This window comes from Falco punctatus, assembly GCF_963210335.1.
Source record: "Falco punctatus genome assembly, chromosome: 18".
In the NCBI taxonomy this organism is placed as follows: Eukaryota; Metazoa; Chordata; class Aves; order Falconiformes; family Falconidae; genus Falco; species Falco punctatus.
The window spans coordinates 3,455,546-3,471,691 of NC_137598.1; the positions used below are offsets into that span (position 1 = coordinate 3,455,546).

Consider the following 16,146-nt stretch of genomic DNA (forward strand, 5'->3'; position numbering starts at 1 on the left):
CTACTCATGCCCCCCAGTGTGGCTGTGCCCGGGCCGGGGCGAGGGGGCCGGGGGCAGCTGGGTCCCCCCAGGATCCAGCCCCTTCACGCCGTGCTAGGGCTCATCCCGCCACATGGCTCTGTGGGACTATGAAATATATCCCGTTAATTCACCATTTAATTATTGGCTGTTTGTTTATTGTTTGTTTGCTTTAGTTGGTATGAATTTTTTATGATGGTTTCCATTGCGCCCCACCAAAAGCCAGTGAGATTTACAGCTTCGGCATGAGCAGAGCCTTAACTAGGGAAAGGTCCCCGTTAGCAGCGAGGGGTGACCCTGTGTCACCGTCAAGAGGAGGGTTTGGAGGGCTCCTTCCAGGGCTGGGGGGGGGGGCACAACCAGTGGGGTGGCTGTGGGGCCAGGGAGGCTGTGGGGAGGCCAGGAACTGTGGGACAGTGCCCATGCAGTGGGGGGTTGTGTGTAGCTGGGAGGCAGGTTGAGCAGCTGGGGGGGGATGGGGGGGGATGGGAGAGCTGAGTGCTGAGGCTGGGAGCCAGAGGAAGCACCATGCTCAGGTGCAGGCACGTTCAGCCCCAAGCCACAGCATCTCCCATTAATGAAGCACTTCATCACCGTGGCGTTGCAGGGGGGGGGGGGGGGGCACCCAATTCGGAATGATAAATTCCCCGCGACGGCCCTGCGCTCGCTCGCAGCAGCCGTGATTCTCCTTCATCTTGAATAATATTTTTGGAGTGGTTGTAAAATAACCCGCCACAGCAGCTGCAAGTGGAGACACCAAGGCCCAGCGGCTCTCTCCAGCCCCCCCGCCCCATTTGTCTTTTCAGTTCCCCACCCTGCGAGGGCAGCTCTGCATAGCTCTCATATGGGGCCAGGGGCTGCACCGGCACGCGTGTGACTGCGCACCTAGCCATGCGTGTTTGTGTGCATGCACGTGTGCAAACATGTGTCTGCTTATAAAGGTGTGTATACACCCGTGAGCCACGCACATCTGTCAGGACATGCACGCGCGCGTGTGTGTGTGTGTGTGCAGGTATGTGTAGCTGTGCAGGCAGGGGCGTGTGTCCATGCACACACGTGTGTGAGTGCAGAGCTGCCTAGATGTGCATGTACGTGTAGCTCTGCATTTACAGGTGTCTTTCCACGCACGTGCATGTGCATGCTGCTTGAGGTCAGCTGCTGTAATTCTTTTCGCTCTAGGAAGTATTTGTGGGCTGTCTTGTTCTTCCCCAAAAGCGCTGACCCATCAGATCTGCATGGTGCCAGTCAGGGGCGACCATGAAAGAGAAGAATCTCCAGCAGTATCTGTTTGCTGGGGTTTATCGTAGCTGCCTCAGGGGGCAGGGGGGTGGGTGGGAGGATGGGAGCACGCTGGAGCCCTCCCCAGCACTGTGCAAGGTTGAACCCCTCACAACGGCTGCTCTCGTGGGGCTGCGAGCATCCTACCCAGGAGGGCTCTGGAGCAGTAGGGCATGCGCCGTAATCACCATGGAAGAGGGAAGCACGGTGTAGGATTAAACTGTCTCTTAATTACAATCATTAATGAGCATGGAGGCAGCTGGGCTTTGTGGGCAGGGAATCCCGCTGCATCTCTAGGGGAAGTCCTGGGCTTGTCTGCAGGGAGTTAGGAGCTTGCATTGGGCCAGGGTGCAGAGATGCAGGCTGCTCCGAAGCAGACCTGGCTGTGGTGGGACTGGGATCCCCCAGGCGTCCTGGGCCCCTAATGCGGCTGGGTGCCCTCTGAGCATCCCTGCTCAGTGCTCCAGTGCTGCGCTCCAGGGGGGTCATGGCCCTGCACTCGAGTCCCACCACTTACACACATGTGCACACGCACATACCCTGTGACCACCCCTGCACACCCCTGCTGTGACCCTACACATACCACCCCCCCCCATGCACCTCGCTACTGTCCCTGTGCCGCAGCCGCCATTGGCAGAGGAACACGGCGAAGGACACACGCGTGCCTGTGCGGAGGGCAGGATGCACTCTGTCTTGGGGAGTGGCACTTAATCAATCCCATTTCAAAACTCTAATTATATCAACAAAGGCCTCAACACGGCGCTACTGGCTGCAACTCAGGCCCTGTTTATTTATTTCCACACACTCCAGAGAAATTTCTCCCCTTTGTCCTTTCACACTTTGCTGAAAGAAATGCGGAGAGGATGGAGCGGCGCCCTGCGGGCTGCGCTGTGCGGGTCAGAGGGTGCTGAGGTGGGGAGGGACGCTGGACAGCCAGGCAGCGGGGCAGCGGCAGAGCGGGGGCTCCCTGGGGTGCTCCAAGCCAAACCTGCAAAGCGGGGGGCTGACAGGCCAGTGGGGAAAAGAATTGGCCCAGGGCTGGCGTGCATGTGTGTGTGTGCATGTGCAGGGGTGTTCGTGTGCAAGTGCCTGCCACCACGCCAGCATGTATGTTGTCTACCCATGTATGCGTGTGTGCGTGCATGTACGCACCTGCACGAGCCAGGACCGGGGGGGCACGGGCTTTTAGCCGTGAGCCCTCAGTGGAAGGGGCGTGCAACAGGGGCTGCCTGTGCCCTTCAGGTGTGTGACGCTGCCACCATCGCACGCCTCCTCATCATGCTCTGCCCGCCTCAGATACAGGCTGCGCTGGCTCTTGCCACGGCCGGAGCGTGACCAGCCCCCACGCCTCGGTCAGGGTCGGGGAGGGCCAGTCCGCGCCCAGTTCCAGCCTGCTGCTGGCGGCTGCCCGCTCAGTCCATCTCCCCAGTCTTTTGTTAAGAGCCAGTGGATACAAATAGCTGGTTTCCATATGCACAGCAGCATCTGTTACTGCCAGGGAGATTTGCATTGCTAAATGCAAATTGGGTGTTATGTCATTTATCATAAATGGGAGGGTGGAGGGGGGCGCTGAGGGGAGGCAGCAAACACCGGCAAAGTTGTCATAACAAATCACACGACTCATCGTTCGCCCTGGCAGGAAGGTGCGGAGCAACCTGTGAAGGATTTGCACGTGAACGGAAAGGGCTGGCCCCTTGTACAGCGAGGGAAACTGAGGCACAAATGTGGCCTGGGGTGCAGCAGCAAACCCATTAACCCAGTCATCAGGGCTCACTGCGGGAGGGGCTTGAAGGGGCAGAGTGCAGCCCGGGCTCAGACCCCCATCCTCAGCCTCCTTTTCCCCTTCCAGCTTGTGTCCCTGGATGGGGATCCCCGCACCGTCCCGCCCCGTCCCTCCCAGCCCTGTCGCAAACGCCTCCCTCGCGTCTCCTGCCCACCCTCCATCCTCGGACAGCACTCGAGAGCCTGCCACCGCAGCGGGACCTTCCCACACCCTCGCCATGAAGGGCCCCCTGCTCGGAAGCATGTTCTCCCGGCACGTCAAGCGGCACCCCGGAGTGAGTCACCCCACGCCCTCTCCCTCCAGGGACCCCCGTTCCTCCCCATCTCTCTGCCCCTCTTCTCCTCCCAGGGACCCCCTGCAGCCCCCGTCCTGGGCTCACCCTTGCGCTTCCCCCATCACATGCCTCAGGGACCCTGTGCTTCTCCACATCCTTCTCCTTCCTTCCTACCCCCCCCATTCCTCCAGCCCTCCTCTGCCCTTTGCCAGCCCCCTCTTCCTCCCACTCCCCAAACCCTTTCCCAGCCTCCCAGTCCAGCTCCCCTGCCCTCCCGGTCCCTTCCCAGGTTGTCCCTGCTTGCCAGCTTCTCCTTCACACTGTCCTCCCAGCTCTTGCAGCATCTTCCAGGTAAGCTGGGTAGTCCCGGTGGTCCCCAGCCCTCCTTTGCTGAGGAGAGGTGAGACCACCCTGTGCTGGCTGACCCGCTCCCACCATCCAGACTGCTGAGGGGCCGGAGCTCCTTCGCTGAGCCAGGCTGGGCTTGGGACACATCGACTCTTAAACACACCCAGGCTTACTTGCCCTGGCGGGCACGCCTAGGCTGGGGCTCCATGTCCTCCCCCACTGTACCCTGCTCCGGGGGCTTCTTTGAGGGAGGGGGGATGGAAATCAAGCCCCCTCCCCACTGGCCCCGGCAGCCCTACGTTTGAAGCCCCAACTCCCATCCTTTCAGCTCAGATCTGTCCCTGCCCCCTGCCATCAAAATTTCAGGCTGAGGGTTTTGTGGCTTAAACCCTCATAAACTACAGACCGTCCAAGACGGTGGCAGCTGGGCAAGTATGCCCGCTCTGCCAGAACGGGCTTCTTTGGCTGCCAGGATGGGTCCCCTCCCGCAGCAGGGACCTGGCCCTTGCCAGAGGGTCCCCAGCCCCCCACTTGCCTATCCCCCCCTACCCAGTGCCCTCCCTGGGGTGCTGGCAGGGGCTGGTGGCCTGGGGAGGGTTAACAAGCTGCAAGCTGGAAGTCACGTAAGCTGTTGGCAGTTGGGTTTGGGGAGGGTAAAGCAGCCAGGCTGGAAAGGATGATGAGCCATGGCTGAGCATCCCGACGCCTGGCTTGGCGGCAGGCTCGGGCAGGGGAGTGGAGTCCAGGGCTGGAGCGGGAGAACCTGGGGCTGGGCTCTTCGGGGCAGCCGGGACACTGGGGTGCTTTGCGTGTCCTCGGTGAGAGCGGCTGGATGGACGGCACCAGCCAAGGCTCCTGCACGCTCTTCGTGGCACTGCGGTGTGTTTCTGTGTGCAGAATGGGGGGATATGGGGCTTTTCTGTTTGTGTCTGCCATGGTGGTGTGACTTAGGGGGCACAGAGAGGCCCCCAAACAGTGTGTGTAAAGGTGGGTGGGGTGGGGTGGTCCTGGGTGCCTGTACATGAAGTGCCCGGCGTGTGCCTGGCGTCATTAAGCAGGATTACTGCCGGCAGAGGTTGCTGGGGCAATTTTTGACATGTCATCCACTACATGTGATCAGCTGCAGCTCGTGCCGGGCAGGTACATCAGCACTTTCACCTGGCAATAGACTCTCCCACCGCAGCATGCCCAGCTGCCTGCCCGCCTGGCAGTGATTAATGTCCCAGGCATGCCGGTGGAGCACCGTGGCAGTGAAGCACAGGAGGTTTGGAAGGGCAAGAGCCCACCGGCATGGCAGTCCAGGGGCTGCACAGCTCAGCGGGTGCCTTTGGGCGCTGGGCAGAACCCACCACTGCGTCCCACTGCCCATTCCCCTCCATGCATGGTCCAGCCGTGGGATGCTCATCCAAACCCTGGCATGAGGTGCTCATTCCACCCCCTCCAGGCACAGGACCCCTTGCCTCACCCAGCATCTTCATGTGTTTGTTTTCTCCTTCCTGCTGTTTTTGTTGCCAGAGCAGTAGGAAAGGGGCCAGATCCCCACCCCGGCAGAGCTGGCACCGGCTCATTACTGGTCACTTGGAAGTGCTGGGTGATGGCTGGGGCTGCAGCCAGGCTGGTGGCACCAGCCGTGCCTGGCTGGGGGGCTTGGCCCCGCTGCTGGCAGAGATGGGGGTCCCAGGGAGCAGGGGAATGCCTGCCTCATGCCAAACAGGTCCCCACGGTTGGGGTGAGAGGGCGGACACTGCACACACTCAAGCAGCGTTTTAACTCCCCGTATGCTTCAGGTCGAGCTCTCAATAAGTCTTGTTTATTTTTGTGCACGTCTTGGGGGGGGGATCAGGCCCCACTGCCTGCACTTGCAGCTCTGAGCCCCTCGCCTGCTGCATGAGCGGTTGCCCCAGCTCCCCCTACCCTTAATTCTTCCCAGGCATTAATTACCCAGAAGGTGTCAGCAGCAGATGGTGAGACGAACCCGTCGCCCCGAATCTCCTCCAACGGACACTGCAATTCCCAGTGCTGTGGAGTTCGTCTTGATTAGCCGGCGCGGTTGGGTAGCGGCTACTGCCAGATCCTCCTGGCACCCAGCCGCACACGGCGCAAAAGATCATTATCTGCTGATGCCTCTAACCTCCCAAATTGGCGTTGGCATCTGCCGGGTGCTTGATCAGCCGGTGTGAGTGCGGAGTGCTGCTTGGTTTGGCCATGGGTGCTGCCAAGCAGGAGCTGGGCCGTGCTGGGGGCACTGGGAGAGGATGCAGAGGGGTGGCTATGTTGGGGACCAAAGGCTGGGCGGGGAGTGCCTGGGGGAGGGACACATCTGACTGCTCAGGTGTCTTCCCTACAAGACCCGCTCTGTGTGCAGGTCATCAAGGTGCTTGGCACAGAACAGAGGGGTTTGGACAGACCCTTTTCTTCATGGTTTAGAGTCGTCCCCCCAGACCCCCCCAGTCTCATCCAAGTGGGGAAACTGAGTCACCGTGCAGTGGGTGGTTGGGTGGGGGTTTGGAGACACGTGCTAAGAGCTCAAGCTGCCAAGCAAAATTGCAAATATAACCCAGGCGCTCAGGTGCTGGCAATGCAAACTGCACGGCACGCACGGCTCTTGCAGCACCACCAGCCCCCGCTCCCCGCTAATGGGCATGGCGAGGCGCCGGCCGTGTTTGCCTTCCCAGGGGCGCGGGTTGGTGGGAGGTTCATTACGCTCAGACCGTCTTCCCCAGCGCGGGGGCTGCGGCAATTTGGGGGAGGTCAAAGCAGCCTCGTCTCGGCTCCGATTGAGGCCATGTCCCCCCGGGCACTGGGGGATTGGCAGCACGAGTGCAGGGGAGAGCAGGGGAGAGCGGAGATGAGAGAGCTGGTGGCGGTGCAAAGGCCTGAGGAGGGGCCCTGTGGGCATGGAGGGGGGCGAAGGGACCTCCTGCTCGCAGGAGTGCCCACTGCGGGGCTGGGGCAGCCCCTGGGGAGGGGGGCAGGGGATGTCTGAGTGCCTCCCCCGCCGCCACTGCACTGTCACTGCATCCCCAAAACCTGCTGTGGACCCAGCTGCTCAGCCACCAGCATGATGTCTGTCCCCAGTATGTCCCAGTTGTCCCTGCTGTAGGCACGGGGGAAGATGAACTGAACCCTCCTCATCTCATGCTTCACCGGGAGGTGGTGGGGAAGGGGTGCAGGGCCGGGGGGTGCAGCTGTGGGGGGCAGTGAGCCTGCCATGGGGGGCACCCTGGCTGGGGCCAACCCTGCCCAGGGCTGCGGCGCTGCACCGGGCAGGGACCGAGAGCCGTGGGGAGGAATCGTTAGCTGAGGCTCAGCCCCTGACCAGGGGCACCACGCATGCCAGGACCGGGCCCCCCTGCCCTCACCCGTGGCCACACCAGCCAGCACCGGCGCTGGGCAGCAGCAGGCAGAGGGGAAGTGATTTCTCATTCCAAATCCAATTCCTCTCCAACACGAGCCGATTTTTCTCTCCCTCTTTTAATTCAGTCACTCAAGCTGACAGCTACACTGTGTACCGCAGCCCAGCTACAGGATTGCTCTGCCATATTTCCCCTGTAAATCTCCCGGTGTGTCAGCTCTCCCTTTCACTCTCCAGTCAGCCTGATAAATATTCATTTTATTGGGGTATTTTTCATTTCTCTCTCTCTCTCTCTCTCTCTCTCTCTCCAGCTCATTCCCCTCATTGGCTTCATCAGCGTTGGCCTGGGCAGTGCTGTCCTGTACCTGCTGAGGCTGGCCCTGTACAGCCCAGACGTCAGGTATGGGTCGGGGTGCCCCTGGGCACCCCTCGGGCACTTGGTCCGCGCCCCCGGAGCCGAGGGGGCTGATGTCCAGGTGCGGCGGGTGGGCACTATGGTGCATAAGGTACCTGGGTGCACTCCGACACCTTCCTGGCAAACCTGGGTGCAGAGGCACCCGGAGGGGGTGAGGGAGGGTGCAGAGGTGCCCGGAGGGGGTGAGGGAACCTGGGGCACCATCTGCCCTCTCCTTGCTTGGGGGGGGACGAGGGCCCCTTCAGTCTGCTGCTCTGGGCGCTGCACCAGCTGCTGTGGAACTGGGGGCTGGCAGGAGAGGATACAGGACGGCGGCGGGAGCGGGATGGATGGGTGGATGGGGAGGCAGATAAAAGCAGTATGTGACTGATGGAGAGGGGGAAAGACAGTGTGGGGAGGGATGGATTGGTAGAGGAATGGGAAACCAGTGGGATGGATGGATGGAGAAGGAATGGGCAGAGAGAAGGAGGGATAGACAGACACAAAAGCGGTGTGCAAGGATGAATGGAGAGGGAGAGAAGGGAGAAGGAGACAAGGTGTGGGGATGGATTGATGAGGAATAGAGGCTGGATGGATTGGCACAGGACAGACAGGCATGCTGTGGCGCACGAGACTATTTTTTTTTCCCTTGTAGCTCAGTGGCCCACAGTCCCTGCAGCCCCACGCTGTCTAATGCCTATCTAATATTTGTTTGCTCCCGGTAAAACGCTCATTGATTTAATTTGACGCCAGCTGCCCAGGGTACTTAGCTCAGCAATTAGCAGATCCAGGCACCTTGTCTTTGATGGTGGAAGCGCAGGGGTGTGCGGGGGGGGGGGGGGGGGGGGGGGGGCGGGGGATGGGGGTTGGATAAAGCAACAGCAGCACCCCCACAGCACATTAATGCTATTAAACAGCTCCAGGGGTCTGCATTTGCAGCACAGCTCCTCTCCAGCCCTCAACGTGCGCACACGCGCGCGCACGCACGCATCTTCCCAGATGGAAAATTCTGCTCTTGGCCAACACTAGTGGATTGCAGGGGGACGGGAGAGGGGGAGACGTGAGCCGCTCTCTCCAGGGACCCATCCCACGGCTTTGCTGGCCGTCCACAACCCCTCCTGGGACAGGACGGGACGTGTCCTCTTTGGGAAGGTTTTAGCTGAGCACCACCAGCCACCCCGTGCAGTTGCCTTGCACACTCACAAGCATCGCATGCTCACAAGTGCTGCAGTATCCGTGCTCACTCACAGCAGGTGGGCACAACAGGGCAGGCAGCAGCTCCCCCCGCTGCCCCCCAAACCGGGAATGAAGGCTGGGGGCTGGGGGCTTTTGGGAAGGGGGGGCAGTCAGAGCAGCCAAGGCCAGAAGGGAGCCCCTCAGGCAGGAGTGCAGCAAGGCAGTGCCTGCAGAGTTGCCAGCTGAGGGATGTGTGGTTGGGGGGGGGGGGGGGAGCAGGCAGACGTGCACCCCTGCACGCACGGCCGGTGCAGCAGCCTGTGTGCCAGCCCTGTGCTGGGGCGGCAGCCAGGCTGCAGTTCGGGTGAGTCAGGCTGTGGCAGGGATGCTCCAGGAGCACCCCCCAGGGAGCGTGCCTGCCCCTGCCCCCCCAGCTCCTCACCCCAGGGGGCTTGGAGGGACCCGATCAGAGCCCCCTGACCTGCCAACCGCAGCAGCACTGGGGTGTGTGGGTACAGTGGATTATTTCTGCAGAGTCGGGGCTGGGGGCAGAGTCAGGGTAAAAGGGGGGGAGGGCAGGGCCGTCTCCCCCACCCTCCTTACAGGTGCTGATGGCCCCATCACCCCTTGCAGCTGGGATCGAAAAAATAATCCTGAACCCTGGAATAAGCTGAGCCCCACGGACCAGTATAAAGTGAGCACTGGGCAAATCGGGGACCTGGCACTCTGGGGTGGGGGAATGGTCACACTTAGGGCAAGGCATCACGTTTTCTTCGTGGAAGCGGGGAGGTGGTGTCAGCCCTGGGGCACTGGTGCGTGAGCCCTCCAGCTCCTTGTGCTCAGATCTGGGAGGGGAACACCGGCCCCCCACCCCACAGCCAAGGCCAGGCTGCAGTGGCAGCTACAGGGGATGCAACACCCTCTCATGTCCTTCCTTTCTCCAGTTTCTGGCAGTTTCCACTGACTACAAGAACCTCAAGAAGGACCGTCCCAGTTTCTGAGCTGACCCTGGGATGTGCTGGGGTAGGGGAGAGCGCACCCACCCCCAGCAGCACCATCACGGCCACCACCAGCCTTCCCGGCTCTCACCTGTCCCGCGGCTCTGCAACAGTCACAGCGCACACAGGTCTGCTTCCCCAGCACCCCCAAACGTGGGGCTGTGCTCCTGCCCGCAATAAACTACATCACCCTGGGAGCAACATGACCGCTGCCACCAGCCCATGCGCCCTCCCGCCCTGCCTGGCATGTCACACTCGCCATTGTGTCCCACCTGCATTAAACTTTGTCGGATGTTAATAGATTACTGGGGGCTGGGCGGGGGGCAGCAAAATGCATTATACATGCAGTTTCCCAGGCCCATAAAGATCGGAGACATTCAACACCCCCCTCCAAAGGTTGGGGTGGGGGCTCACATCCCGCTGGAAACGCTGGTTCATGGCCTCTTGGTGCCGCGTTTCCTCTCTCCCACGCTCCGGGGCCCCAGGGGGCTGCCCAGGGACCACCCCATCCCAACGTCCCAACCCAGCCCCCCCCCCCCGGGGATGGAAAAGCCGTGTGGGGTGGAGGGGGTCACACACATGCACAAGGATACATGTGCATGTCCTACATGCGTGTGCAGCCCCGGCTGCCCCCTGGGGTTTGTGCCACAGGGCCGGGAGCTGGCCCTTGCCAGCGGCGGGGGGGCCCTGCCCAGCGCTGTTTGTTCGGCTGAGGCCACGTCAGGGACCTCACGGCCAGGAAATACGGAGCAGATGACCCAGGACAGCGGGACGTGCCAGGGAATAGGTGGCTGCTGGCCTGCCCAGAGCTGGGCTACCTCCAGCCAGGCGGGGGGGTCTCGCTCATGGCTCTGCACCCTGCAGCAGGAGGAGAGCAGGGGGGGCAGCCTTGGCCACAGACCCCTCCCCCACAGACCCCCACCATACCCGTCTTGCCTCGGGGGCAGGGGTTACACTGAGCGAGACCCAGCAGTCCGTGCTCCACATCCACCCACAGCACCCTGGCACAGTGCTATGGGGTCCCGGGGACGCTGTCCCCCCACAACACTTTGTCACCAATCCCTCCCTCCCCAGCTCAGCACCCACACAGCTCCGCACCGGCAGACCTGCCCCCACTTTTATTACTGACCTCCCCCTGTAGAAAAGTGCAAGACTTGCCTGGACAGAGGGGACAAGGCTGGAGCGAGGATGGGTCCCTCCATCAGGGTCTGGGTGGGGGTGTCTCTGTACCCTAACACTGACAGCAGGATGGGGGTGGGCCCAGGGAGGGAGTACCCTGGTGGGGGATGAGGGGGAACGGGGAATGCAGAGGGTGGGTTTAAGCCTCCCCTCGCCCCTCGGTAGTCCCAGCCTGGCAGAAGGGGTGAGAGCCCCCGCTCAGTGGTCGCTGAAGCCAGGCATGGGGAAGGCACGAGCGAAGGTCTCCACACGCTGGCGCAGGTCGGCCAAGCGGCGCTGTGTCTCCGCGTCCTGCAGCAGGAAGGTCTTGAACTCCTGGAGCTTGCCTGGGGGCAGGGGGGGAGACGGTGTGAAGGGTGGGGGGACACTACAGCAGCCCCGTCCCTGCCCAGGCAAGGGGGGCAGGCTGGCACCAACTTGGGGCACGGTCCCCGCACCCCAAACAGAGAGGTGCCAGCTGGCACCCAGGAAGGTGGGAGATGGGGGCCCCCCCGCTCACTCACTGGTTTTGCTCTTGATGTCCAGGGCCAGCATGATGCCCTCATCGATGAAAGCCACGACTTTCTGGAAATCCTCCTCACGGAAGTGGCGGGAGGTCAATGCAGGGGCACCTGGGGGGGGATGGAGCCCATCAGGGCCAGGAGCAGCTCCACTTGCAGAAGCCAGTTCCGCAAAGGGACTCCCCAAGCCTGGCCCCCATGGGGTCCTGTGCCCCTCTCTGAGCCAGAAACTGGCTCCAAATTCCCATGGCGAGTCCTCAGAGAGGGGTGAATCTGAGGCGGGATGCCCCGGGGTGGAAGCCGGGGACCCTCCCTGCCAGGATGGATGGAGGCAGGAATCATAGACTCTAATCACAGAATGGTTTGGGTTGGAAGGGCCCTTAAGGATCCCCCAGTTCCAACCCCGCTGCCCTGGGAACACCTTCCACTAGAGCAGGTTGCTTCAGGCCCCATCCAACCTGGCCTTGACCACTCGCGGGGACAGGGCATCCACAGCTTCTCTGGGCAACCTGTGCCAGCGCCTCACCACCCTCACAGCGAAGAATTTCTTCCTCATATCTAACCTAAGTCCACCCTCTTTCAGTTTAAAGCTGTTACCCCTTGTTCTATCACCACGTGCCCTTGCAGACCCCCCTGAGCAGGCTCTGTCCCTCACCCAGGCGCAGCCCCCCTGGCGTGAGCGCACTCTTGTCCCCCGGGCACGTGTTCTTGTTGGCAGTGATGGAGACGAGCTCCAGCACCCGCTCAGCTCGTGCACCGTCAATGCCCTTGGGCCGCAAGTCCACCAGCACCAGGTGGTTGTCGGTGCCACCTGGGGAGCAAGGGAAAGGAGTGAGGAGTGACAGCCATCCCTGAGCACCCCCGGTCAGCCCCTCTCCTCACCGCCACATCCCAGCCCCTTCTCCGCTCTGCGGCACTGCCCCCGTTCCGCCTCCCAAGCCCTGTTCTGCCTTCCACCCCTTCCTCTGCCACCCAACCCGCCAAACGCTCCCCAATGCTGCCTAAGGGCACTGAGACCAAGCGGTGCCACTTGTGACCTACCACAGCCTCAGCCCTCCTTACCCCCAGAAGGGCAGGGAAGGAGGCATTACCTGACACCAGGGTGTACCCACGCTGGAGCAGGGCTTGCGCCATGGCTTTGGAGTTCTTCAGCACCTGCTGGCAGTACTGGCGGAAAGCTGGTGAACTGGCCTAGGAGAGGAGAACACATCAGCATGGGGCCCGGGTCACCCCCAGCCCCGAGCTCACCGCCCCGGCACAGACCTCCTTGAGGGTCACAGCCACAGCGGCAATGGCGTGGTTATGGGGGCCCCCTTGCAGGGAGGGGAAGACAGCAAAGTTGATCCTGTCCTCCAAGTCGTAGTGTATCTCCTTGCCCGTCTTCTTATCCACCGAGCGCACGCCCTTGCGGTAGAAGATCAGTCCCGACCTGGCAGTGGGAGAGAGCTGGTACCACTCCTCCTACCTGCCCGCTGTTGCCCCATGGCAGGGGCTCAGCCCCCTCCCCGCAATACAGGGCAGCACCAACGCCGCTACCACCCTCCTGCAGGTCCCTCTTGCTCAGCTCTGGCTCCAGCCAAAGCATGAAATGCAGCCTCTGCTTCGTGGTCGCCCACCATGGGCAAGTGTCCTCCCAGGGGAGGGGGTGGCAGGACGCAGCCTCACCTGACGCCACGTAGTGTCTTGTGTGTAGTGCTGGTGACCACGTCTGCGTACTCGAAGGGCGAAGGGATGACCTTGGCTGCCATCAGCCCGCTGACGTGCGCTATGTCTGCAAGCAAGTACGCCTTCACTTCCTCACACACCTGGGGACATGGGGAGTTACGGGCTGTCCCTGTCCCCACGGCCACGAGTGGGGTGCAACTGCCCTTATGCTGTGGCAGGCACCCAGGACGGAGACGCTGCCCCTGTACCTTCTTCATGCGAGCGTAGTCAACGAGGCGAGCGTATGCACTAGTGCCGGCAATGATGAGACGAGGGCGGAAGAGCCGTGCCGTCACCTCCAGTTGGTTGTAGTCAATCAGTCCCGTGGCTGGCTACGAGGGATGGACAGACAGACGGCTTGCTGAGGCACATGCACTTCCCTGCCCCCACCCCAGCTCTGAGCACAGGGTGTTTGGCTGAGTCACAGGCAGCACCCAAGCACCCTGCGGCACTGGGACACGGCCCGTGACACTGGGAGGGTAGGGCAGGGGACGGCAGAGCAGCTTGGGCACCACAGTGGCACCACCAGCACAGCTTGGCCAGCCGATCCCCCCCCTTCCCCCAGGAACCCGCCCCCCTTGGCTCACGTCAAGTTTGTAGGGCATTGACTCGAAGAAGATGGATGTTGCTGAGATTCTCTTGACGTCCGACATGTACCCATGTGTGAGGCTGCAGGGGAGGGCAGAGGTGCGGGATCAGGCTGGGCCCCCCCAAGAGGCAGCAGGCTCCAGGCCACCCCACCCCACTACATACTGGCCCCCATCGGGCAGGTCCAGCCCCATCAGGCGGTCGTGGGGCTGCAGCAGGGCGGTGTAGGCTGCTAAGTTGGCTGGAGACCCCGAGTAGGGCTGAACGTTGACGCCCCAGCGGGCCGGATCCAGGTCGAACGCCTCCAGAGCCCGCTGCTCGCACAGGAGCTCGATCTGGTCCACCACTTCAGCTCCCCCATAGTACCTGTGGAAGGGAGGTTGTCGGGGGGGGGGCCTTCCCCTGACCAGCCCCACAGCTGCCCACCATGCCCCACAGGAGACCTCAGTGGAGAGGAGAGCCTTCCCTTGGAAGCACCCACTCCTGCCCCGGGGCTCCCCTTCACCTTCCCTGCAGCTGAATCCAGGCCACGGCAGGACCCCCGATGCCACCAGTGCCCTCCCACCCCCAGAGCCTGCTTCCCCCCGTTACCTCTTGCCAGGGTACCCCTCCGAGTACTTGTTGTTGAGGCAGGAGCCCAGGGCTTCCAGTGCCGCACGGCTGCAGAAATTCTGGAGGAAAAAGGGGCTCAGAGATGGGACAGCAGAGCTCCCACCTGAGCAGGGCCCCCCCGGGACTGTCACCGCCCCCTGCGCCAAGGACCCTGTACCCCACCTCAGAGGCGATGAGCTCCAGCCCCCGGCACTGCCGATCCTTCTCCTTCTGGACCAGGGTCCACATCTCTGGGTCACTCTCAGCCAGACTCTCCTGTCCCGTCCAGCTGGGCACGTGCCCAGTGGCAGCCACCGCAGCGGTGCCATGCTGCGCCTGCTGGCTGCTGGTAGCCACACGGCCACCGTATCTCTGCAGGGCCTGTGCAGGAGATGGGGGGGGGGCTGACAGGCTGCGACCCCGCAGAGGCGCGTGCCAGGCCCCCTTACCCCCCAAAGTGCCCTGGACCAGCAGGTGACAGTGCCAGCAGCAAGACCCTGGTGTTCTGTCTCCAGCCACTGGTGCCACCCCGCAGGGTGAGCACGCAGGGACCCCAGGGTCCCCATAAGGCACATGGAGACCCTCCCAAGGCCTCCCGGGCCCACGGCCGCAGCTGAGGGCCGATGCCGAAGCAGGAGGAACGACAGCCAGGCCCGCTGTGGGTGCAGAGCACGCGTGCGGCAGAGCAGCGCTCGGGGGGGACAGCCAGATGCTCAGCCCCCCGCCAAGACCCCCACGTTGTGCACAGTGCTGCAGGGGGGTGTGCAATGGGGAACCCCTCCAACAACCCCCCCGCAGCACCATGCACAAGGCTGGGGGGGGGGGGGGTGTGAGCCCTCACTGCGCCCCTCAGCCCGGGGTCCCGGGGGTCCCGGAAAGCGAACTGTGCCCCCCCTCTTAGACCCGGTGCCGGTGCCCGGTGCCGGGTGATGTAACCGCCGTGGCCTCATTGCATCACCCGTGGGCGCCGGGCAGGGGGCAAGGCCGGCGGTGGCTGCCCCGGCCCGGGGACTTTGGGACAGACGCAAAGTCCGCGCAGGCTGGACCGGGGGTGCCGCAGCCCGGCGGGGGGGGGGGGCGGGACCAGGCGCCGCTGCCCCGACACCCGCCGAGCAGGAGCTGCCCCCCGCGGCTGCAATGGGGCGCTGGGGCGGGAGGGGGGTCGGGACAATCGGGTACGCACAGCGCGACCCCCCCGGCACCGGGACACCCCCCGCGGGTAGCCGGATCGCCCCCGGGCACCGCGACACCCCCTGGGCACGGGGACACGGCGGGGACCGGGACCCCCTGCGGGCATCGGGACCCGTGCGGGCACCGGGAGCCCCCCCCCGGGTGCTGGGGCCCGCTGCGGGCACCGGCATTCCCTGTGCAACGGGACCTGCCCGGGCACCGGCACCCCCCCAGGCACGGGCACGGGCACCCCGCGGGCACCGGGACCCCCGCCGGGCTCCCAGACTCACCCTGCCCAGGCGGAGCAGCCACATCGCGGTCCGCGCTGCAGGCGGGTCCCGGCCGGGTCCCGGTGCCCGGGTCCCGGTGCCGGCCCCGGTCCCGGCCCGCCCCGCCCCCGGCGCGCGCTGCTGGGGCGGGGCCAAAGGGCTGCCGGCACCGCGGGGCCCGACGGGAAACTGGAGGTGCAGCCCCCGCCGCGGGGCGCCCCGGTGCTGGCGCCGTCCGCACCCCCGTCCCCCTGCCCCTCCCGCTCCCCCCCCGCCATCCCGGTGGGCTCCGCCGCGGGGGTACGGGATCAGCACACTCCAGCGCTTCTGCATGCTTTTTCCCAATGTTTTTCTTTATTTTCCACTTTTTTTCCATTTTAATTTTCTTAAAAAAATATGAAGAAGCCCCTGCCCAGAGCCAGGGGGAGGTGCGGCCCCGCACGGGCCCGGCCGGCTCGGCGACAGCCCCCCCGGGTCCCGGCCCGTGGCGTGGCACCTCTTCAGGGCACGGCGGGTCTGGG

The 16,146-nt window shown here is 63.4% G+C and overlaps 2 protein-coding genes across 2 annotated transcripts; one reads left to right on the plus strand and one right to left on the minus strand.

Annotated features, from left to right (window-relative positions):
• Positions 1–500: 500 nt before the first annotated feature.
• NDUFA4L2 (NDUFA4 mitochondrial complex associated like 2) lies at positions 501–9,922 on the plus strand. The gene is made up of 4 exons (XM_080369099.1): positions 501–3,353; positions 7,368–7,456; positions 9,260–9,320; positions 9,571–9,922. The coding sequence occupies exons 1-4, from the start codon at positions 3,159–3,161 to the stop codon at positions 9,625–9,627; spliced, it is 402 nt and encodes a 133-aa protein (XP_080225225.1). The 5' UTR covers positions 501–3,158; the 3' UTR covers positions 9,628–9,922.
• Positions 9,923–10,727: 805 nt separating this feature from the next.
• SHMT2 (serine hydroxymethyltransferase 2) lies at positions 10,728–15,789 on the minus strand. Its single transcript, XM_080369093.1, has 12 exons — positions 15,647–15,789; positions 14,370–14,567; positions 14,187–14,266; positions 13,761–13,961; positions 13,595–13,676; positions 13,217–13,339; positions 12,969–13,108; positions 12,567–12,732; positions 12,395–12,494; positions 11,959–12,114; positions 11,307–11,414; positions 10,728–11,129 (listed from the first exon to the last, which is right to left on the minus strand). The coding sequence occupies exons 1-12, from the start codon at positions 15,668–15,670 to the stop codon at positions 11,002–11,004; spliced, it is 1,506 nt and encodes a 501-aa protein (XP_080225219.1). The 5' UTR covers positions 15,671–15,789; the 3' UTR covers positions 10,728–11,001.
• Between the last annotated feature and the right edge of the window lie 357 nt (positions 15,790–16,146).